At 37.0% G+C, this 26587-nt stretch overlaps 1 protein-coding gene across 4 annotated transcripts in view; it reads right to left on the bottom strand.

Moving 5' to 3' along the window:
• LOC127442213 (astrotactin-1-like) overlaps positions 1-26587 on the bottom strand; it is a 481722-nt gene that overhangs the window by 296702 nt on the left and 158433 nt on the right. For all 4 annotated transcript variants that reach the window (XM_051700073.1, XM_051700074.1, XM_051700076.1 and 1 more), the window contains 3 exons: positions 18167-18251; positions 13456-13530; positions 2582-2719 (listed from right to left, as the gene is read on the bottom strand). In XM_051700073.1, coding sequence (XP_051556033.1) covers positions 2582-2719; positions 13456-13530; positions 18167-18251 — 298 coding nt within the window. The remainder of the gene's footprint in view (positions 1-2581; positions 2720-13455; positions 13531-18166; positions 18252-26587) is intronic.

Genomic DNA, 26587 nt, shown 5'->3' with positions numbered 1-26587 from the left:
TATCTAATAGCATGAGTACAATATTCTATAACCTTTTTTTCTATATGATCAACCTGGAGCTTTTCTACCTGATCTAACACATACAACAATTTTTTTTGGCATCACCTAATGCAGTCAGGTTGATTCAGTGATGTAAACACTGAAAAACACATAAAACAATATTTTTAATAGTACTATATGAATGTATTTACACACTTTGTTACAATGCTTATATTGCAAACTATTTAAACAGAGACAGATACTTACATTCATTTCACTAAACACATTTTTCCTTGATCTTTTGACATATTAGAGGTCATTGTATGTATATATATATATATATATATATATATATATAAACTGTAAATTGCCAAAACAACTTGTGTTCTACCTCTACATTGTGATGTCGCCTACATCAACACCTACTTTACCTTTAATCACTTCCATATCTTGCCTACCATAGTAGTTTTGAGATGGCAAAGAGAGAGCAGGTCAGTAAAGAGCTGAGAGCTAATCATAACAGTGGGCATTGACTGTCAAGTCCTAAAGGAGAAGCAGCACTAAAACAGAGTGTTTCTGACAGTGGATCAGAATGAGGGTGGAAAATGTTCATGTTTTAAAAATATATGTTTTTTGTCCAAAAATATTATAAGTGAACCACAAGGAACATATTAAAATAAAATAAAACATACAGGGCATGACTGCTTTAATGTAGGAGGGCTAATGAAAAATATAGTTTGGAGCAGAAGAAATAGAAATAAACATTGTATAAATTGTCAGCTTTACGCTAAGCTAAAATGCTTATTAATGCTAATAAATTCTAGCCATTTTACATGCACGTTACCAGGTACGTTACCAGGTTTTTTTAACAAGAAAATTCACGTTAGATCATATATATAGCTGAAGTCAGAATTTTACATACACTTAGGTTGAAACTAATTTTTAACCACTCCACAGGTTTAATGTTAGCAAACTATAGTTTTAGCAAGTCGTTTACGACATCTGCTTTGTACATGACACAAGTAATTTTTCCAATAATTGTTTATAGACAGATTGTTTCACGTTTAATTGACAACACAATTCCAATGGGGCAGAGGTTTACATACACAAGTTAACTGTGCCTTTAAGCAGCTTAGAAAATTCCAGAAAATGATGTCAAGACTTTAGACAATTAGACAATTAGCTTCCGATAAGAGGTGTACTGAATTGGAGGTGTACCAGTGGATATATTTTAAGGCCTACCTTCAAACTCAGTGCCACTTTGCTTGACATCATGGGAAAATCAAAATAAATGAGCCAAGACCTCAGAAAAAAATTGTGGACCTCTACAAGTCTGGTTCTTCCTTGGGAGCAACTTCTAAATGCCTGAAGGTACCACGTTCATCTGTACAAACAATACTAGGCAAGTATAAACACCATGGGACCACACAGCCATCATCCTGCTCAGGAAGGAGACGCATTCTGTCTCCTAGAGATGAATGTAGTTTGGTTTGATAAGTGCAAATCAATCCCAGAACAACAGCAAAGGACCTTGTGAAGATGCTGGAGGAAACAGGTAGACAAGTATCTATATCCACAGTAAAACTAGCCCTATATCGACATAACCTGAAAGGCTGCTCAGCAAGGAAGAAGCCAATGCTCCAAAACCTCCATAAAAAAGCCAGACTACAGTTTGCAAGTGCACATGGGGACAAATATCTTACTTTTTTGAGAAATTTCTTCTGGTCTGATGAAACAAAAATTGACATTTTTGGCCATAATGACCATCGTCATGTTTGGAGATAAAAGGGTGAGGCTTGCAAGCCGAAGAACACCATCCCAACCGTGAAGCATGGGGGTAGCAGCATCATGTTGCGGGGGTGGTTTGCTGCAGGAGAGACTGGTGCACTTCACAAAATAGATGGCATCATGAGGAAGGAAATGTATGTGGATATATTGAAACAACTTCTCAAGACATCAGCCATTAAGTTAAAGCTTGGTTGCAAATGGGTCTACCAAATGGACAATGACCCCAAGCACACCTCCAAAGTTGTGGCAAAATGGCTTAAGGACAACAAAGTCAAGTTATTGGAGTGGCCATCACAAAGCGCTGACCTCAATCTGATAGAAAATTTGTGGGCAGAACTTAAAAAGTGTGTGCTTATTGTGAGAAACTTATGGAAGGCTACTCAAAAAGTTTGACCCAAGTTAAACAATTTAAAGGCAATGCTACCAAATAATAACAAATTGTATGTAAACTTCTGACCCACTGGGAATGTGATGAAAGAAATAAAAGCTGAAATAAATCATTCTCTCTACTATTATTCTGTCATTTCACATTCTTAAAATAAAGTAGTGATCCTAACTGACCTAAGACAGGGAATGTTTTCTACGATTAAATGTCAGGAATTGTGAAAAACTGAGTTTAAATGTATGTAAGGTGTATGTAAACTTCTGACATCAACTGTGTGTGTGTGTGTATATATATATATATTACTATTATTATATTATTAATTAATAGGTGTTTTACCAACTAATCCATTCTGGTTACAGTGTTTCTTATTTTCATATTGTTCTTTGAAATGAGGTGCTTGTAGAGTGAAAATGTCATCTCCTACAGTACCTGACATCCACTGCGTCCTCCATGACAGTCATATCTGTCTTGCATTTGGCAGAGGGGTTGATGGCCAGCTCAGCTGGAGGAATGACAAAGCTTTTGCTAAGTGGCAGCCACATGCCTTCGCCAAGAGTGTATGTGAATCTGAAACACACACACAAAAAAAAAGGACACAGAGACTCTTTTAGAAACCTATTTCCAAGTAGGAAAAAAAAAATATTGTACATCATTCAGCCTGTATTGTTACATTGTGAGACATGAAAATTGGCATTTGGCTGACAGCAGTTAAACTTAAAAAAAAAAAAAAAAAAACTTGACTATTCATAAAGGTTAAATTCAAATTATGGGTATGAATCAAAAAATGTCAGTCTTGCTTTCCAGTGTAACAACTAACAACAAATTTTCACATTTTAAAAAGAGACAGGTTATCATTCATATTCACAATTCATTGAATGATTTCTGACAAGAAAACATTTCCAAAGTTCCTCATGGGAGACACCCACATATATGTAAACTCATTTATTCATTTAGTTTATTGTACCCGCCTCTGCTAAGTTGAGTGGCGATTTATCATGTAATGTGTTTTCTAACTGATCCAAGAGCAGGGTTGGGAGGGTTACTTTTGAAATGTATTCCACTACAGATTACAGAATATATGCTGTAAAATGTAATTTGTAACGTATTCCGTTAGATTACTCAAGGTCAGTGGTTACAGCACTGGTAGATTTTTTCACTTGTTTTGACTATAAAAACTCTGCCAGTACAGTAAGACAAAAATACATTCTCTGAAAAACCTAAATATCTTATGCAGTGTTGTTTCTAAAACAAGATCAATCTAATTTATCTTGTTTTAAGGATTTTTAAATATTTTTACAGGAAAACAGTACAAAAATTATTATCAAGAATACGATTTTTGTTCTAATATCGAAGGTCTTACTAGAAAAAAAATTATTATGATCCAACGTAAATTTGCTAGATAAAAAAATATGATCGTATCTGGTAACGTGCATGTAAAATGGCTAGAAATAGCATTTTAGCTTAGCGTAAAGCTGACAATTTACACAAGGTTTATTTCTATTTCTTCTGCAACAAACTTACTTCAAACTTATTTCTCTGTCTGCACGAATGAATGTAACACATCACAAGAAAGTGTTTCACTGCTGTTCAAATGCTCTTTGTATCACATCATTTATATGTATAATTTTTTCCATCTGAAAGGACTAAATATTAAATGAATCAAATGACAATAAAATGCAAAGTAATCTCTTCAGTAATCAAAATACTTTTTGAATGTAACTGTATTCTAATTACCAATGATTTAAATTGCAACTGTAGTGGAATACATTTACTTATATTTTGTATTTTAAATACGTAATCCCGTTACATGTATTTCGTTACTCCCCAACCCTGTCTAAGAGATTAAACTGATTGTATTCTTATGTTGACATAAAAATTCCGCTCCTTTGTCTTTCTTCTCTCCCCTGCAATATCAAACATAACTGCATTGTCGGTCTGACCTTCGCTCCAAAGTAGAAGCACATTTTAAAACTTGAACCATTACCAGAATTTGTATCTGTCCTTGAAAACTCCCCCTGGTTTTAGTGTGGGAGACATCCAGGCAGATAAGATCAACTCATAGAGAACACATGTGGGTGGACGTCCACAGAGGACCATAAAAACAAAGCAACTGAGCATTGTAAAATAATGCCCACAACTGAAGGTCGAAAGAGTTTGTGTGAGTAATTGAAAACTGGCATAACTACAAGCTAAGTTTTATATCACTTCAATTCACTCTGAAGGTCTGAGGTGTCAAAATAATCTATAAATAAAGGTCTGTCCAGCACTGGCATTGACTTGTATAGAATGGAAAATGTATCTACTGTAGTGTGTCTCTAAGACATGAGAATTCACAAAGTGTTTGTTTTTGTTTTGTTTAGTTTTCTAGTATTTTGCATGCATAGATGTGATATAGGCCTACTGTCTTTCTTTAGACTTTCTACATACAGTATTTACAGCTCTTGCATGACAGCACTGTATTGACCTTAAAGATTCTGGTTGGGGTTTTTCCTAAACCCCCAACCTTAAGTATTAAACTACTTCAATTAATTCATCCCTGTCCATGACATACAAACTCCATTCAATCTTATTTTGTAGATAATTTCTGTCTTAGGTGTGATATCAATATTTGGCTATCAATATCTCCCATTGGCTTACACTGATAGAAAGTTTCTCATTCAAAATGTAACTAAGAGCAACGGCGTCATTGTAATGTTTGCATACTAACTTGAAGATGTCACTTACGGAGTGTCATGAAAAGGGCAAAACAGCTCTGATGCATCATTTAATTTACACAGAACCTTACTTATCTAAAATGTTAACACTATTATTTTGCTGCTGTGTAAGCACAGGCATTTCCTTCAGGAAATGCAAATATAGTTTATATAATTTGTTCAATTTACATTTAATAAAATGCATTACATACACTGCATCACACTCAGTGTCAAAAAAAAAAGAAAAGAAAAAAAAAGGATTAAACTGCTGAAAAAGAGAATAATTGCATATCTCAGATAACCCCCTTTTTGTATACTATAAATCGAACTCTCATTCTGCTGCTGTTTAATATGCTGCAATGGATTGCTTTTACTGATTAAAGTTAGATAGATATATTAAACTTGCATCCTCCCCTATGTTTGAATGAATAAGTCACTATAGCTGCCTTATTTATTTTTATTATGCAAGTAGTTTCAAATGAATGTTCTTCAATTATAGCTGCACAGTATACTCTGTGCCTTTGGGGCTATACCAGCATCTAAGAAATGATGATGAAAGCAGTGACAGAAATCTAAAGCAAGTAAGACTGATGATTTCAAAATTTTCTCCACTGGAAACCATTTTTATTACCGATGCCGAGGTAACTACGCTGCAAAAAGTATTTTCTTAATGATTTCCTGTATAAATATCTAAACCTTTTTTAAATCCCCTTTTCTCCCAATTTGGAATGCCCAATTCCCACTATTTAGTAGGTCCTCATGGTGGCGCAGTTAATCACCTCAATTCGGGTGGCGGAGGACAAGTCTCAGTTGCCTCCGCTTCTGAGACCGTCAATCCACGCATCTTATCACGTGGCTCGTTGTGCATGACACCGCGGAGACTCTGCATGCGGAGGCTCATGCTACCCTCTGCGATCCATGCACAACTTACCATGCACCCCACTGAGAACGAGAACCACTAATCGTGACCACGAGGAGGTTAACCCATGTGACTCTACCCTCCCTAGCTAACCGGTTGCTTAGGAGACCTGGCTGGACTCCAGGGGTGGTAGTCAGCATCAATACTCGCTGAGCTACCCAGGCCCACTATATCTAAACATCCTTAAATCAAGATACATTTACTTGAGAAGCAAAATTGTATACTATAATAAAAATTGTTTAATTGAGAATTAAAGCTGTCAGAATTAACACATGCAATTAATTTTAAATGTTTAGCTCATATTTTTTTCTTTAACGCGATTAACACAATTTCTAATTTTCACATTAAATAGTCATTTTTATTTAGCTCTGTGTAAGTTCTAATCATCGCTTGGAATAGGTCAGAACCTTTGTGATGTGTCCGGGGACATTATTACACTGATATACACACCACAAACACACACACAACAGCAATTCCATGTCAGTGATCAAGTGATGGAGAAGAGACCTCTTACAAAACAAACACAGATGGTCATTTTGACAAAAATCAAGTACTTTGCAGCCTTTGTAAGGCAGAATTTCATTACCACAGAAGCACTTCAAGTCTTAACTATCACCTAAAAGCCAAAACACATGATGTACTGTATGGCACTAATGAGGGACCACTGTGGTAGGCTAGTTTGTTCTCCCATGTATAGTCTGTCAATGCACCGCTCAAAGTTCAAACAATTTCAACTTTTCCGTTGCTGCTGATCTTTCGAAACATCAGCTAATGATTACTGGACAATTTGGATGAAGTATCACAGAAAAAAAAAGCAGAACAAGACGTGTTTGGAATGGCATACTACCATACTACTCTTACTATTTCTGCCATTCATAGATATGACAGAAGCAGTGAGAGTAGTATAGGTAGTATGCCATTTCGAACACGGCCAAGTTCTCTGCAGCACTTTTATGTGGATTTCAAAGTGGCGCTTTATGCTGGATATCTTGCCAGCTGATTGATTGTGGAGGATGAGTGTTTAAGAGATGTAATGCCCATTACAACAAATACTCAACAAATGGGGACTGATTCTTTCATTTAGTCAACCTCTCACTAAGACTTAGGGAAACATTTAATGATACTTGAGTTGGTGATATTTTAGTGCATTTCTGTATTTATACTATAGAACCTTTGTTTGGAAAATGCTACAATACATATTATAATAAACATTATTTCACATAATACTAGAGCTGTCAAAATTAATGCGTTAACGCACGCGATTATTTAAAAAAGTTTAACACATAACAATTGACACATTAAAAGTTAATACAGAATAAACCAGCATAAACACTGGTTGGAGGGGTGGAATCTTTGAGATGTTTCCGGAGTCATTACACTGACACACACAACATTTTAATTACCACAGAAGCAATTCAAGTCTATCACCAAAATGCAGAATGAGATGTTTTTGTCTGCAAGCGCTTTTTACAGTATGTGGAGTTCAAAGTGCCGCGTGGCGCTAGCGCTAAAGCCCTTCATGAATCATGAACGTGGTTTCACGATTCCTGTAATAAAGTGGATAGCCACAGTCTGTCAGCTGATTAATATTGTGGAGGATGAGAGTTTAAGAGATTTAATGCCTAAGAGATTTAATGCCAAATGAATATGCAACCTATGTGGGCACTAGTTCTTTCAATTAATCAAACTACCACATGGGAACAGTTTAATATTACTTGAATTGGTCTATTTTAATGCATTTCTATCTTTATACTGTGGAAAAATTTGTTAATAAATGTTAATAAAACTTTATATTGTTACATATTGTTTTATTTTGTTTCCTAAGAAGGAAATAAATGCATTTTATATATTTAGAGTCAAATGTCAGCATTTTCAAAATCTGCAATTAATTGAGATTAACTACGAAAAATTATGCGATTAATCACGATTAACAATGAAAAATTAGGCAATTAATCACAATTAAAAATATAAATCAGCTGACAACACTACATAATACAGTGTTTCTCAACTGGTGGGTCATGACCTAAAAGAAGATCGCAGGTCTATTCGGACTGGGTCACGGACAGTAGAGAAAGAACAATTCCATGGTTCTCCCTTGAAGATTTTTCAGCGGCTGCACAAGTGATAGCCTATTTAGGACTGCCGAGGAAAATGTAATGATAATCTCGCAGCTAAAGTCTTTTCATCTGCACTGTGAGTATACCCTTACCCTTACTCTTATATCTCATACCAGACTGTCATAAATTATATTATTATATTATATTATATTCTCTCTTAACAACTGACTATCAACCGACAGCCTGAATGTCAATACAGTACAATACTGTACATTCTATATTTACTACTATATATACTTTTTTATATATTTTTATTTTGTATTTTTATTGAATAATGTGTATCTATATAGTGCGTATTGTATACTGTACAGTGTATGTTATTATTTGTATATTGTTGAGTGTAATTATGTGTATATCAGATGTTTAAATTGTGCTGTGTTAATTTGATGTTATTGTAAATTGGTACTGTCTCATCACTGTCACGACTGCTATGTTGATCGGAACTGCACCCAAGAATTTCACACACCACTGCACTTGTGTATATGGCTGTGTGACAATAAAGTTATTTGATTTTGATTTGATTTGATATTTTCGAGGTGCGATTTATAGCTTTTGTGCGAGTGAAACGGAACCAGCTTGCGCTTATGATCTGCTCTGCTATCTGGCACTCGCGCAACAACTGTGCTTCTCTCGATACTGCGGTGCACAGACCTCAAAACTGATGAGATCAATTTCAATTCTAGTGAGACTTTTCTAGTTTAAAGCATTATGCAGAAACTCAAGTCAAACCTCTCAAACAGTAGGCAGCCCGGACATGCCAAACAGCACTGAGGAGGAAAAGAGCAACACTGTGCTATGCGCTACATATATATATATATATATATATATATATATATATATATATATATATATATATATATATATATATATATATATATTTCATTACACATCACCTTTAAAAAACTGTTTTATGATTTTACATGAGTAAAAGCAACTGATATATTTTTACAAAATGTTATAGCTTCATATGAAATAAATCTATAGGTAGAATCTATTACACATCATTTTTATATCAACAGTGGCAGTTGTAGTTAAAGTTTCAATGTGTTTAGGCTAGTAATTCTTTCATATATACTATAGTTTATTATTATTATATATTAGCAACATTGACCTAACCATGGTAATGAGGAGCCTTTCCTCCTGTTAATATGTTTTTTTCTGTTTGAATGATTTTTGAAGTTAGGAAACAAATGGCATAATAATGGGCTCGTTTAAATAAATATGCTCTTTATTTTTTAAAAGGGGGAAAGAAAACTTCCTGTTGCTTTTGTCAACAACAAAAATAATGTCATTGATGCATGACCTTATATTTGAAAACCATGAACAATACTATGCAAGATAAAAAGAAATGCAACCCAGGATACATTAAATACAGGTTAAGTTTTTACTATGGTGGGTTGCCACTTGATTTCCAATGTAAAATCTGGGTCCCGAAGCAAAACCAGTTGAGAACCACTGACATAATACATACAATATATTATAATACACATAATTAATATACATTAATACATAAAACATTACTGTTACATATTGTTTTGCTTTCTTTCATAAGAAGAAAATACGCATTTTAACATAAAAAGTAGATATAAAATGAATTTTCAACACTTTCAAAATCTGCGATTAATAGCATTTTAGCAATTAAAAATTGTGTGATTAATCACAATTAAATATTTAAATTGACTGACAGCACTACAGAGAATACATCTTGAATTGAGTTTATTTTTCATACCTCATTGGCATTTTTTTCTTGTTTTAAGCATAGATCCAACCGAATTTAGTGAAGCTTATGCTTCTTTTAAGGATGGTTAGACATTTTTTTTTACTGATATAAAGACTACTTAAGAAGCAAATAAATAAATAAATAAAATATTCCAGTCCTAGTTAGAACCTAATAGATGTTTTTTCAGCATACATCTGGACACACCACACATCTGTTGAAAATCATTCAAGCTTGTTGAAATATGCAGAATCAGGCAAAGGTGGGGTATAAAGTGAAGCTTGACACATTTACATTTTGTCACCTGCTAGTGTGAAATGGCTTCATTTGAGTTTTACAGGAAAATTACAAGTGAGAAACACATCTATCAAAGAGGGCCAAGATACTTTTTAAACTCACAGCAGCACACTGGCTCAGTGACTAACAAAGGCACAGCCTCAGAACAGGACAGAAAATAAATAACCATAAAATGTAGTTTAGTTAAAAGCAGCAGTATCCAACATAATCATGTGGTTGGTATGGCAGTTTGGATTAGATGTTTACAGACACCGGGACACATCATTTGAGTGTGAAAGGTTCTCATTTCCCGACTTTGAATGGTTTGCATATTGGAAAGTAAATCAGATAAAAGAATGATTTGCAGTGTTAAAAAAGGCTCCAGATTTATATACTGATGGTTAGTTGCACAATAGCACCACATCTTCTCTTCATCTCTTGCAAGTGAATACCTCATAATGTCACTGATATAAAAAGCAAGATAATAAATTAATATTTATATAATTTAATTAAGCAATAATGCATATACTATATTATTGCTCACAACCTCTTCAACTGGAAGTATATTCACAAAATAGCTCAGCTTCAAGCGCCTTATTGATTTGATAAAATTTTTAAAACATAAAACACACATTTTCATTAAAACTTTATTTTATTTAGCAAATCCATTAAGTGCCAACCGTTCACTAGAAGATAGTCCCATAACAGAATGTTGCTGTGCCACAAAAATAATGGTCCACAATATGGTTAGCTGGTGTTTTGCATCAATGCAGTTACTATATTTTGCATTTTAACATGGCTATAGTGCTGTATTGGACGATGAGCCTCCAGGACCTCACTATTTTTTTTTTTTTTATTTATTATGGCCTTTCCTATTCATTCATGGCACAAATCAATGATGTATGAGAAAAAGCTCTGTGAAATTGAAAATAAATCTTTCATTCAAGTCAACACAAACATTCAAGTCTGTTCAGGTTTGTTTGGAAATAAAACATTTAATTGCCCCACTGAAATGTATGTGTTTAGTGGTCAAGGAAAAAAAGCCAAGGTATATGAGATTGTATACCTTTCAAGGGTACAAAACAGCTTCCAATTACAAGATGCCCTCCCTGTTGTTTTCCAATAAATACACCCTAGTCTGATTGAGAAAATCATGGCACCAAGTCATAAAGAGCACTGATTTATAAGATTTGTACAAATAAACAGCTTTGATTTGTTCATATTAATTGGGGTTGAACTAGACAATCAAAGGACTTTGGAATGCTACGGATAATACCTACAGTATGAATAATTTACAACATGAATATTTTGCATAGTGATTGAAAGTAACCGTATGTTGTGACAATAGGATTAGCATAGCTGAATATTCCAAAACATGCACCTCAAAAATGGAAACATTCAGTGATTAAAGCGGTGCTCTGATTAGTCTTAAGTCTTGCATCATCTAAATCCTCGCCTTTGTACATGGATAAAATGTATATTCAAGGGAAACCGTATTTAAAAAGTATGAAAAGTAATTGCAACATTCGTCCATTTTCAAGTTTTTATTTGAACTGTGAAAGGAGCTCTTTAAAGCTAAATAAAGAAATGTCAGTTTAGCCAAAGAGACAGAATAAGAGTACTGCTTTTCACAAGCTAGTTTGTCTCAACAGAAACCTTTCACATACTCGTCAAGACTACTAAGACCCTTAGTACTTTATCACAATCAGTCTTATAAATAGTGTAACACACACAAAATAATAATAAAAAAATAAAAAAAATAAATACAATAACTTAAAGGAATAGTTCACCCAAAAATGAAAATTCTCTCATAATTTACTCACCCTCATGCCATCCCAGATGTGTATGACTTTCTTTCTATAGCAGAACACAAATGAAGATTTTTAGAAGAATATTTCAGCTCTGTAGGTTTATACAATGCAAGTGAATGGGTGTCAACATATTTAGGCTTCAAAAATCACATAGATCAGCATTAAAGTAATCCATATGACTCCAGTGGTTAAATCAGTGTCTTCAGATATGATTTGATAGGTGTGGGTGAGAAACAGATCAATATTTTAGTCAATAATTTCTATAAATTCTTCTCCCTGCCCAGTCAATTTCCACTTTAACTTTCACTTTCACATTCTTCGTCTTTTGTTTTTGGTGATTCACATTCTTCATGCATACACCCCCTACTGGGTAGAGAGAAGAATTTCTAGCAAAAATTGACATAAATATTGATCTTTTTCTCACCCACACCTATCATATCGATTCTGAAGATATGGACCTAATCACTGGAGTCGTATGGATTACGTTAATGCTGCCTTTATGTGCTTTTTGGAGCGTCAAAATGTTGGCACCCATTCACTTGCATTTTATGGACCTACAGAGCTGAGATATTTTCTAAAAATCTTCATTTGTGTTCAGCAGAAGAACGAAAGTCACACATCTGAGATGGCATGAGGGTGAGTAAATTATGAAAGAATTCCTTTTAAGTACCTAAAGTGTATAGGGTCACTAGAGACCCTAGGCATGTAAGACTGATTTTCTGTGCAGCAATGAATTATCAACAATGGTGAATTATCAGTATTCTATATGCATGTACACATACATATTACACATGCTATTTGTTACACAATGTGGCGCTGTTGTTTCAGTGATTGACTTGATTTACATTTGAAATTGTTATTTGATGAAGAAACAGCATGAAAGTAAACTATAACAAGTACAACACATGAACAGTATGATATGACTATTGTCATTTGTTTGTACTACTGAAATTATGTAAACAGTGCATCTATTTAAACTTATGAGAAAATACTTGTGTAGATTATGTCTATTTTATGTGTTATTTGTAGCTCAGTATGCTTTTGTCTGTCAGTTGTGTCTCATGAAATTTCAGTGTGAAAGAAATTAATCATGTTCTAGATTTGTCCTGATTTGTTGCATTATCTCTTTGATAAATGAAAAATAAAACAGAAAAATATATCAAAATATATTATATTCTATTATTTTCTAATTGTCTTGAAAATATTTTGAAAATGTTACACTATCTGGGAATTTGTAGATCCATTTGTGATAGATAGATATAAGTGCTGGGTCTCTAAAGACCCGAATATGTAAGAGTATTTGGTGAAATTCCCATGCATTTAAGGGTTAATCATTAAAAATAACGTCATGTAAAAAAGGCCTGTACATGTAATGTAAGTAGCACGGAAAACAACATGTACTGTAAGTAGCACGGAAAACAAACATTATATTGACTAATTAAGCCACGTTTTGTAATGCCAATCAATGCATTACAGGTCTGCAACAGTAATGTGGTGTCTTTGAATTATCTTCATTTGGAGGCTTTTCAGCAAAAACTTGTATGCAATTATATGTAGTTAAAACAATTAATTAATCAGCATATAGTAAGAGCTAATTAATTACACAAATGTTTATTAATCCACTGGCAGGACTAATCTATATTTAGTAACTGATATATAGGACACGCACACATTTGGAATGGTATAGCAAGATATGGATTGGGATGCTTTAGCTGAGGCTCCTTTCACAGGCCTTACAATACAAATAAAGCATTTGGTCTGTTTTCTTACCTGAAAATGCGATCAGATGGCTGCTCTCCCATCACCAAGTCAAAGCCACGTTGGAAAATTGTGTAGGGCCACGGGCTGTAAAACAGAAAGGAAATAAATCAAAAACAACATAAATAATTCATGTTTAAAGTAAAAAATAAAAATAAATAAAACACATTTCATTCATTGTTAAACTGGTCCAGTCCTCACTAAGCCACCTGTCCTTTAAAATCACATGACTTTATGATGAAAGCATAACCCTGTTATAAAAGGGAGTTTCTTGAATTGTCAAATCACACTAGTTACGTTTGAAAAATTAAAATAAGAGAATTTACTCCAAAACGTGCTCTTTGTAACAACTGTGACCTAAGAGTGGCATCTCCACATAGACATGAGCGTGACTTGAAGTGTGTATTTACCCAAAGCTCTGAGAGCAATGTGAGCTGATAGAGATTAATGCAGAGAGGCAGCTGTGGGGACAGTGGCTGTCACTGCGGTATAAGAGAGGAGACAAAGAGCTGATGTCTCTCTAAGTAAGCTGTTACTCACAGCAAAGGAGCAGTCGCAGCCTTAAAACACTTCATCCCACATAGAGTACCTGTATACTACTGTATAAACATTAACGTTTGTCCTACCACATTTGTCATGCAAAAGTTCCATAGAGTTCCTTGAGCAAGGCCCTTGACTCTATCTGCTCCAGGGGTGCCGTATCATGGCTGACCCTGCGCTCTGACCCCATTTTAGCTGGGATATGTGAAAAAAAAAAAAAAAGAAAAAAAAAAGAAAAAAAAAAGATTTTCACTGTATATGTGCAAAATGTATAATGTGTGATAAATAAATAAAATGAATTAATTAGAGTCAGGAGGGAAAAATGGGACCAGGACAAGACTCAAACTCTCAACTTCCATTTGAGCACCAGGGCTTGATGTGTCTGAAGCACATGTGCTGGCCACTAAGCCGACATTCTTGTTCAATAGTAAAGGGATAGTTAATCCAAAAATGAAAATTCCATAATAATTTACTCACCCTCATTTTGTTCCAAACATCTTTGATTTTCTTTCAAATAAAATTAAGCATTTACAAGGAACAGTTTAATACAAATTTTGGCACTTTGACACTTTTAAGAGCATTTGGCACTAGACTTTCTTTCCTCTACAAAGTGTTAGACTCAATTAAAAACTGTTTATACCATCACAGCATGGCAGAAAAGGAACAAGCACATCCAGCACTATTCCACTCCCTTAAAGCAATCTTCCTGATTGTTCCAGTTTGATTTCTAATTATCGGATCCATCTCACCAACCGTCATCACTCCCATCTCCCTCCCAATTAAAATGCCAAGTATTTCCTCACCTCCAAGTCTTAATCAAACTGCTCCAGAGTGACAGCCTCAAACCCAGATGAGCATGTGAAAATCTCCTCAGGGATGGTCTAATTAACTTCAAACATCTTAAACGCAAGTCTTTCCGTGATTAGAAACTTGTACTCCTAACATTTAAATGCTTTCGTTAATTCTGGATTGTTGAAAGCAGTTTTAGAACAAAACATTTTATTATATTGTGCCATTCTCATGTGTTTTTGTTTAATTTATCTATTTGTTGACATAATAAACAGAAATTTGGTTATGTATATTCAAATTTTTGCATCAGTTAAAAGACATTATCTATTCAGATGCAGTTAAAGGGATAGTTCATCCAAAAATGAATAGTCTGTCATCATTTTCTTACCCTCATGTTGTTCCAAACCTTTCACCATTCACTTTCATTGTATAGGAAAGTGAGGCTAAAATTCTGCCTAACATCGCCTTTTTTGATCTTCAGAAGAAAGAAAGTCAAATGTATCTGGAACAACATGAACAACAACATTTTCATTTTGGGAGAATCATAAATGAATTTTTGCTCAAATATCTAATAGAATCAACAAAAGTTCTAAAGAAAAATAACTATATATCAGAATAATTATTCTCACAGTGATAATTTTTATTGCGGTTCCTGGGTGAATCACTTACTGTTAAAGGCATAGTTCAAAAATCACATAAAGGCAGCATAAAGGTAATCCATATACGTCCAGTAGTTAAATTCATATCTTCATAAGTGATGTGATAAGTGTGAATGAGAATATTTAAGTCCTTTTTACTGTAAGTCTCCACTTTTACTTTCACATTCTGAAAGTGAAAGTAAAAGTATAGATTTATAAGTGGATATTTATGGTAATGGATTTAAATGGATTTAAATATTGATCTGTTTCTCACCCAAAGTGATTAGATTTCATCAGAAGATATATATTACACCACTGGAGTCTTTTTAGGAATTACTTTTATGCCGCCATTATGTGATTTTTCGAGCTTCAAAGGTCTGGCCACCATTCATTTGCAAAGGACATACAGAGCTGAAATATTCTTCTAAAAATCTTTGTTTGTGTTCAGCAGAAGAAAGAAAGTCATACACATCTGGGATGGCATGAGGGCAGTGGCGGATTTAGGCATGGGCAACATGGGCAGTGCAGAAGGGGGGTGCCATACAAGCTAGAACCACCACTGCATGAGGGTGAGTAAATTTTGGGTGAACTATCCCTTTAAGGGTTATTTTGTTCCAAACTTTTTTCTTTCATTTTTTCCCATGGAACACAAAATTAGAAAAGATGGGTCTTATATACAGGTGCATCTCAATAAATTAGAATGTCGTGGAAAAGTTCATTTATTTCAGTAATTCAACTCAAATTGTGAAACTCGTGTATTAAATAAATTCAATGCACACATACTGAAGTAGTTTAAGTCTTTGGTTCTTTTAATTGTGATGATTTTGGCTCACATTTAACAATAACCCACCAATTCACTATCTCATAAAATTAGAATATGGTGACATGCCAATCAGCTAATTAACTCAAAACACCTGCAAAGATTTCCTGAGCCTTCAAAATGGTCTCTCAGTTTGGTTCACTAGGCTACACAATCATGGGGAAGACTGCTGATTTGACAGTTGTCCAGAAGACAATCATTGACACCCTTCACAAGGAGGGTAAGCCACAAACATTCATTGCCAAAGAAGCTGGCTGTTCACAGAGTGCTGTATCCAAGCATGTTAACAGAAAGTTGAGTGGAAGGAAAAAGTGTGGAAGAAAAAGATGCACAACCAACCGAGAGAACCGCAGCCTTATGAGGATTGTCAAGCAAAATCGATTCAAGAATTTGGGTGAACTTCACAAGGAATGGACTGAGGCTGGGGTCAAGGCATCAAGAGCCACCACACACAGACGTGTCAAGGAATTTGGCTACAGTTGTCGTATTCCTCTTGTTAAGCCACTCCTGAACCACAGACAACATCAGAGGCGTCTTACCTGGGCTAAGGAGAAGAAGAACTGGGCTGTTGCCCAGTGGTCCAAAGTCCTCTTTTCAGATGAGAGCAAGTTTTGTATTTCATTTGGAAACCAAGGTCCTAGAGTCTGGAGGAAGGGTGGAGAAGCTCATAGCCCAAGTTGCTTGAAGTCCAGTGTTAAGTTTCCACAGTCTGTGATGATCTGGGGTGCAATGTCATCTGCTGGTGTTGGTCCATTGTGTTTTTTTGAAAACCAAAGTCACTGCACCCATTTACCAAGAAATTTTGGAGCACTTCATGCTTCCTTCTGCTGACCAGCTTTTTAAAGATGCTGATTTCATTTTCCAGCAGGATTTGGCACCTGCCCACACTGCCAAAAGCACCAAAAGTTGGTTAAATGACCATGGTGTTGGTGTGCTTGACTGGCCAGCAAACTCACCAGACCTGAACCCCATAGAGAATCTATGGGGTATTGTCAAGAGGAAAATGAGAAACAAGAGACCAAAAAATGCAGATGAGCTGAAGGCCACTGTCAAAGAAACCTGGGCTTCCATACCACCTCAGCAGTGCCACAAACTGATCACCTCCATGCCACGCCGAATTGAGGCAGTAATTAAAGCAAAAGGAGCCCCTACCAAGTATTGAGTACATATACAGTAAATGAACATACTTTACAGAAGGCCAACAATTCACTAAAAATGTTTTTTTTTATTGGTCTTATGATGTATTCTAATTTTTTGAGACAGTGAATTGGTGGGTTTTTGTTAAATGTGAGCCAAAATCATCACAATTAAAAGAACCAAAGACTTAAACTACTTCAGTCTGTGTGCATTGAATTTATTTAATACACGAGTTTCACAATTTGAGTTGAATTACTGAAATAAATGAACTTTTCCACGACATTCTAATTTATTGAGATGCACCTGTATATATATATATATATATATATATATATATAATTCTGCTAGACATTCTGCTGAACATCTTCTTTTATGATCCATGGAGAAATGAAAGTCATACAGGCTTGGAATGACGTAAAGGTAAGTAAAGTGTTTTTTTTTTTTTTTTTTTTTAGGTGAACCATCCTCATATGTGTATATATATATATATATAAAACAATGGGCAATACAAGCATCTCATTGGTATACCGAAATGTAAATAATTTTTAAACAAATCTAAAATGGCCCAGAGCTTCATGGCACAAATCACTTTTCCAATCCCGGAGCAAGAGCATAATGCAAAAAATGCTTATTAATCCAAACAAGCCAATTTAATTTCCCCACAGCACATAACACCTGGCTGGCTATCAGCACTGGAGACATTTGTACAATAGCAACACAGCATGCCAGTTCTCTAGGTGATAGATCCCTGTTTGTTGTAGTGCTTTGGTTGAATATATACGATTCTAGTGGCACTTACCCCTGATTTGGGCCCCACTCATTGCGAATGCATAGATGCTTGTGAACAGGGTCCTTCATGTAGCCATCAAAACAGAGACATTCTCCTGAAATCAGACATAAAGTACATTTAAATCCTCATTATCAATAAGACAAATGCAGGAAATAATTAAATAGGATAATAAGTGCTGAACAGTAATTGTTATATGTCACTACTAAAGGACAGATATAGAATGGTATTGTACACGTCAGTTTACTGTCGTTTTACCAACCAAGTCTAGCCCCTCTGACAATACAGAAATGTAATATGGTCTCAACAAAAATATGTCTATTTTCACAGAAAAATATACTTAAATATCGGGCTGTCTCTCAGCAATTATACAGCTTCAAAAGATCTGAAATATGTTTCAGAGGTTGCATGGACTACTTTAATCATATTTTGGATACTTTAAGTGAGGCAATATCCACTATCTACCATTGTATTAAAAAAGATGTACGCAATGTTCATTAAACAATATTCCTTTGTGTTCTGCATAAAACGAAAGTCATATGGGTTTGGAACAACATGGGAGTGACTAAATTAAGAAATAATTTTAATGTAAAAACCATTCCTTTAACTAAATCATCACATACGGTGTACAAAACAAGTGGTTACCGTACCAATGTTATCTTTATTATTATTATTATTATTATTATTTATAATATGTTCATATGTCTTTCACAAGCCAGGATATGTTTTCTCAATAATTGTATGCTGTCTATGTTGTCAGATTCATTACAGTATGTTTATAGTATAAAGCTCTTTTTGAGTCATCATAATGGCTGATATCAATTCACCCTCATTAGAGTCAAGAGCGAATGACCTCACTGTCATGTTTACATCGATATAATGATTCTATGAACGTGCAATGCAGTATGTGGGTGCTGTTCTGTGTGTTAAAGCATATATGCATGCACAGCAGATTCCCTGTGTCAGCCATCCTCAGTAGTGTTAATGGCCCAGACAGGTCCAGTCATTGGGGATCGGCTGATTGCTCTTGTCAGGGTGTACCGCAGGCATGTCGCTCATGATTTGGATTCATGGGACTGATGAAGCTGCACCCTGAGAAGGAGCAACCCACTCTGATAACAGATGAGCGAGGGGGCACGGGGAGAGGGCTGGAGTTAGAAAACATGAAAACGTGGGGAAATAAATGTGTTTTGAGAGGGAAAAGAAAGTATGAAAATGGCCAAGGAAAACAGATGACTATGTGCTGACATGTCACCTATTTCTTTTGTACAAAGCAGCAGTCATCAATATGCTTGGATGACATCAGTGTTTTATTTTTTATTTTTTATTATTAGGTACTTTAGGCACCTAAAGATAAAGTTAAGTGAACTTTTTAGTACAGAGTCTAAAACGTTGCTTCGAGACACAAAGCATTTGATACTGCTTTGGCTTTGTTTGTATATATATATATATATATATATATATATATATATATATATATATATATATATATATATATATATATATATATGTGTGTGTGTGTGTGTGTGTGTGTATATATATATATATATATATATACACTGATCAGGGTCAGGATCAGGTTATAAGGGTGGACCGTGTACAGTTGTAACACTTATACTTTTTGCTGTTCTGCAAAAATACTGGCCACAATCAGCATGCCATGAGATGCCTTCATCCAACAAAATAAATGTCAAAAACCTGCATACATTGTTCCTATTTTCCACAATTATTATGTATCACTTCGAACACATCAGATGGAAATCTCTCTTGGTTTTCCTAACCCTGATACCAGGCATCCTGTCACATGCACACACATGCAAACAAACAAAAATACACATTTACAATCATATTTTTGGATTAAATCTATTTAGCAAAATAATTTCAACTGTATTATGTTCTATCTATCTATCTATCTATCTATCTACAGTATACATACATACAGTACATACATTCACCGGCCACTTTATTAGGTACACCTGTACATCTACTTATTCATGCGATTATCTAATCAGCCAATTGTGTGGCAGCAGCGTAATGTATAAAATCACGCATATATGGGTCAGGAACAGTGTTAATCTCGTCAACGAAATCACTGATGTAAACACTCGTTGACGAAAGGTTTTTTGACTTCGTCTACGATAACGAAGATGAGACGAAAAGGCGCATCATGAACGATAATTAAGCGATTTCAATAAAGCATACTGTTGATGAAAATATGACGAGATAAAATTTATATTGCAAGATATTAACAGTACAAGATATAAACAGAAGAAGAAACATCTTGAGAAACTGTATATAGAAGAAGATATTAGATATGGATTCATCTCATAGTTACTCCAGTATATTGGACATTTCTCCGCTCGAGCAGCGTGAGTTGAACGCGCTGAACACCGACATAATGAACCGCTTCAAAACAGGGTAAATACCTCATTCAAACGCATCCTATTTATCATGATATTCACAACATACTGTATATGTAATATAACAACATACATCTGCACAGTGAAGTGAATGAACAGGGTTAACTTAAACTAAATGATGCTCTAGTCAGAACATGCACAATTTGTGTTGCGTAACTTATGTTTTTAATTTGTTATGATACGCTCTTTCCGTAAAAAACTTGCAACAAGCGATGCAATATCCTTTCACAGAAAATTAATAAGTCTCTAAAGCATCAAAGTAGCTAATACTTCTGACTATTCATTATTATTTCAGGAGATCAAGTTTTTCACAACAAGGACAGTATGTATATGTTTGATACATGTTTACATGGATTTTTTTTATTATTATTTGTTTTCCTAAATGTTTGAATATTTGATTAAAGTTTGCTGTTACATTTTGACACACTTTTTTTGTCCATTTTGCACGTCATCATCAACTAAACAATATATTTTTTGTTGACAAAGATATGTCGTTTTCATCAGAGTAAAACTGACTAAAATTAATGAATATGACAAGACAAAATATTGACTAATTTTACAGGACATTTTCAACTTAAACTATGACCAAAACAAAAAACTGGAAAAATGAACACTGGTCTGGAGCTTCATTTAATGTTCACATCAGCCATCAGAATGGGGGAAAAATGTGATCTCAGTGATTTTGACCATGGCATGATTGTTGGTGCCAGATGGGCTGATCATTCCCTTGGTCCCCCTCGCCCGGAGTTTGGGCATATGGCTCGCGCTTTCCAACCCGTCGCAATGGCTGACCCGGACCGTCCGACTTGATTCAGTTCGCCAGGCGCCCGCCCAGGTTCAGCAGCGTCCGCTTCACCTCGGTGAAGGGCAAAAATGCCGCTACCTTGCGTGCAGAGATTGCGACCCTCCTGCGCAAGGGCACGATAGAGTCTGTCCCTCCAGCCGAGATGAGGAAAGGGTTCTACAGCCCTTACTTCATCGTACCAAAGAAAGGCGGTGGGTTGCGACCAATCCTGGACCTGCGAGTACTGAACCGGGCCATGCACAGACTCCCGTTCAAGATGCTGACGCAAAAACACATTCTAGCGAGCATCCGACATCAAGATTGGTTCGCGGCGGTAGACCTGAAGGACGCGTACTTCCATGTCTTGGTCCTACCTCGACACAGACCCTTCCTGTGGTTTGCCTTTGAGGGCCAGGCGTACCAGTACAAGGCCCTCCCCTTCGGCCTGTCCTTGTCCCCTCGTGTCTTCATGAAGGTCGTGGGCATCTGCATTCTCAACTATCTCGACGACTGGCTGATCTTAGCTCACTCTCAAGAGTTGCTATGTGCACACAGGGACCTTGTGCTCCGGCACCTCAGCTGACTGGGGCCTCGGGTCAACTGGGAAAAGAACAAGTTCTCCCCAGTTCAGAGCATCTATTTTCTCGGTCTGGAGTTGGACTCAGTCTCGATGACATCGCACCTAACAAACGAGCGCGCACAGTCGGTGCTGAACTGTCTGAAGGCGTTCAGACGGAGAACACATGGTTCCACTGAAACACTTTCAGAGGCTCCTGGGGCATATGGCATCCTCACTGGCAGCCACACCGCTCAGGTTGATGCATATGAGACCGCTTCAGCACTGGCTTCGGACTCGAGTCCCGAGATGGGCATGGTGCTGCGGGACACATCGCGTGACCATCACACCGGTCTGTCACCACCTCTTCAGCCCTTGGACTGACCTGGCATTTCTACAGGCAGGGGTTCCCCTAGAGCAGGTCTCCTGGTGCGTCGTGGTTACAACAGATGCCTCCAAGACGGGCCTGGGCACCGTATGCTCTTGGGCTGGCCCGTGGCTGCATTGGCACATCAACTGCCTAGAGTTGTTGGCAGTACTCAACTCACCCGCCGTCTCCTCCTCTGGAGTCAGCAGTGCCTCAAGTCACTACGAGCCACTCACATCCCGGGCAACCTCAACACCGCAGCGGACGCGCTGTCATGCCAGGTTACCCTCAGGGGAGAGTAGAGACTCCACCCTCAGGTGGTCCAGCTGATTTGGAGTCGATTCGGTCAAGCACAGGTAGACCTGTTTGCTTCCCGGGAATCCTCCCACTGCCCGCTTTGGTATGCCCTGACCGAGGTACCTCTTGGTATAGATGCGTTGGCACACAGCTGGCCCCCTGGACTACACAAGTATGCATTTCCCCCAGTGAGCCTACTTGCACAGACCCTGTGCAAGGTCAGGGAGGATGGGGAGCAAGTCATCCTAGTAGCACCCTACAGGCCCACCCAGACATGGTTCTCGGATCTCATGCTCCTCGCAACAGCTCCCCCCTGGCAAATTCCCCTGAGGAAGGACCTTCTTTCTCAGGGACGGGGCACCATCTGGCACCCATGACCAGACCTCTGGAATCTCCACATCTGGCCCTTGGACAGGACGCGGAGGACTTAAGTGGCCTACCGCCTGCGGTGGTAAACACGATCACTCAGGCTAGGGCTCCCTCTACGAGGCACCTGTATGCCTTGAAGTGGTGTCTAGAAGGTTGAACCCCTCTAGACCGTGCCTCGTTCCCCCATGGGACCTCTCTGTAGTCCATCAGGGTCTATGGGGAGCTCCCTTTGAGCCCTTGGAGTCAGCTGAGCTTAAGGCACTCTCTTTCAAGACTGCCCACCTGACTGCGCTCAGTTCCATCATGAGGGTAGGGGACTTGCAAGTGTTCTCTGTCAGTGAATCGTGCCTGGAGTTCAGTCCAGGTTACTCTCACGTGATCCTGAGACCCCGACCGGGCTATGTGCCCAAGGTTCCCACGACCCCTTTTAGGGATCAGGTGGTGAACCTGCAAACGCTGCCCCAGGATGAGGCAGACCCAGCCTTGGTGTTGCTGTGTCCGGTGCAAGCTTTACGCATCTATTTGGATCACATGCAGAGCTTTAGAAGCTCCGAGCAGCTCTTTGTCTGCTTTGGTGGACAGCGGAAAGGAAGCGCTGTCTCCAAACAGAGGATTGCCAACTGGGTCATTGACGCCATCGCTATGGCATATCAAGCTCAGGACGTGCCACCCCCTGCTGGGTTCCACGGTGTCTTCCCCTTGGGAGTGACACCCCCCCTCCGATGTGGACACTTGCGGATCCCAGTCCGTTAACAAAATTCCACTCTTTTTGGGGAGAAAAAAGAGGGAAAAGAGGCCTCAGCTGGGCTGCCTGTCCCTATAGTTGGGCAGTCGACTTGTTCCTGATTGACCGTTCGACGCTCATAAGAGCATTGGGGGAGGTTACGTGATGGCCTGGTGCGCTGGCTACGAGGCACACAGCAGTCTGCATGTCACACACTGCCAGCGAGTATTGACGCTAACTACCACCCCTGGAGTCATGAGTTTGAATCCAGGGCGTGCTGAGTGACTCCTGCCAGGTCTCCTAAGCAACTAAATTGGTCCAGAGGGTAGAGTCACATGGGATAACCTTTTAAGTACAGGAAACTGAGGCTGCAGTGGGCACAGGCTCTCTAAAACTGGACGACTAGACGATTGGAAAAGCATCACCTGGTCTGACAAATCTGGATTTCTGCTGAGGTACACAAATGGAAGGCCAACTGCAGCCTCAGTTTTCTGTTCTTGGCTGACAGAAGTGGAATCTTCTCTATGCTCTCTGACTGAATAAAATGCATGATTCCCTGATTTTCTCAGTGACACATATTTTAAATGTCAGTAAATCAAAATAATTAATTACAACAAGTTTCCTTGTCAGGAATAATGATTTATCCAAAATGAAAGAGTAAGAACATTTAGAGAACAGATGTTCTCTAATAATTTCTCATCAATGTGGAATATGTTCTTCTAATTTTCCACACAGAGAGAGGATGCTAATGTGAATGTGCAAACTAATAATGTAAGTTCAAACTTGCATTAGAAGGGAAATATTCACAGTGTTGCAACTGTACTCTGTTAAAACAGTCATCTGTAACTTTAAATAAACTTACTGGTGATGTAACCAATCTTCTAAACATATGTTTATATGCTTTCATTTTGTAATTCCACTCAATAGATTGATAATGGTCTGTGAAAAAAAAAAAAAAAAAAAAATTGTGCTGTTTAAATCATTCCCATTTAATGGTCAAAAACACGCAAATAAATATATTACTGACCATTAGCATATAGACCAAAAATAAGACTGCTAAGAGTTTTATCATTTGTACAGTTAACTGTTCCAGTTTAGTCAAAGTAATTTGTAAAACTGAAATTAAAACTTGTACAGCAGGTAATAATAGCGTTTTACCAATTCAAATAAGACGCAGGGAGCCTTTATGACTCTGGGTGGTAAATGGCAATTTTGTCAGAAAACATGCACCCAGTGGCTCTGTGATTGACTGATCACTAAGAATATCCAGCTGGCACTCAGCTCAGTGCTGTATGCATAAGAAATAGATGCCTTAGAATTAATCTTTTCACAAACTATATGTAGAAACAGGATTTTGTATACAAGTAAGGCATTTAGTGTCCAAAATCTACATTCTTAACATGAATCAAAGGGATTGTTTTGCCTTATATGTAATATCACACAAGCAAGAGTGTTGCTGTACTGAATATCAGTAGACTGCAGTTAATGATTTCGCAAAACTATTCCATTTCAGTGCTTTATTTCAATAATATTAATTATTATATATGACTTATCTTATAGTGAACTATTGTTCCAGTCTAGACTAGTCTTTTATGCAAATTAAAAATAACAATTTGTCAAATACCATGCATTAATAAATAATATAGTATGTAAAAGTGATGCTGGTGTATTCACTTATTCTTATCAACTGGTACAACAGAGAAAAAATAAAAGCTTTTGTCATTGTTCATTGTGTATTTGTCTCAGTTTGGCTTCCTTTGTATTTTGTTTGCAGCTTAAGTCGTAATAACAAATGCCCAACTCGGACGTACAGTAGGAGCTTCCCATACGTATTTGAAGGCAGCATAAATATCAACACTCATAAAACACATCTTGTCCACTCAGATTAGAGGACCAGAACAAATTATATAATTTTAATTAGAATCAAATCATTTATTTTGACTAAGATATCAAATGTTACAGTATTCGCATTTCAGGACACAAAAAGCAGAACTAATTACTTGACATCAACTCAACAACTTTGTGCGATCAATTAAGTATTGACCTCTTCTATGAAAAAGCGCAAGAGGTGTAATATGTTAGGATTTTAGTGGCAATAACCCTACAGGAAACACTACTGACTCTTCCAGGTAATTTATATTTTGTGTGTGTTGTAAAAAAAAAAAAAAAATCACTACAGTTGGATTTAGACAGAGAGAGTGACTGTGTTGAATTACTTATTAATGACGTTTTTATATCCTGAGTTATTCTTCTCTTGTCATGACCCCAGAGAGAGTCTGCAGGGGATCTATTATTCAGTCAAATTAATGAAACAAAAGTGCAAGGATCAGGTAAGCCTGAGACACAACATCACGTGTTCTTGTTTAATAAATGCACCCTGAAGCCAGATGGGAGTGAGAGAGGTGAATAGGAGCTCCAAGAGACCTATTATCATTCCAATTCTCTGCTCAGCTTTACACAGCCTCCGTGCCTCTGATTCACAGCCTATTTAAAAGCACGCAGAACTGTAGTTATTGTCGCTCCTCATACTGATTATTTATCAGTATCTCCTTCTCCTGTTTGATTGAGACTGTCTTACCGTTTTCCATGAATATCCTCCGCCACCTAGTCTGCCCACACACATACCAAGCCTTTCATTAAGAATGCGTCATACAAAAAGCACAATGCAATTACTGAACTGTGGCAGTAACAAGACCTCATCTTTTAGATGTAATTTGTGAGGAAAGCAAGGCAGAGTTCCCAACAGTCAACTTGTGATTCATTTAGGCTTGGAAAATTCACTTTTCAAAGCCCAGTGGAGCTCCTCTTTTGAATCATGCATGTACACGGGAGGAACTTTTCAACAAATGATAGCAACGTTGGATTGATTCCTGACGCAGATGAAGAGATGCCTAAAAGGAGAGATGCCTAAAAAGG

This window comes from Myxocyprinus asiaticus, chromosome 6 (genome assembly GCF_019703515.2).
Source record: "Myxocyprinus asiaticus isolate MX2 ecotype Aquarium Trade chromosome 6, UBuf_Myxa_2, whole genome shotgun sequence".
NCBI classification, from domain to species: domain Eukaryota; kingdom Metazoa; phylum Chordata; class Actinopteri; order Cypriniformes; family Catostomidae; genus Myxocyprinus; species Myxocyprinus asiaticus.
This window is presented reverse-complemented; position numbering and strand designations above follow the sequence as displayed.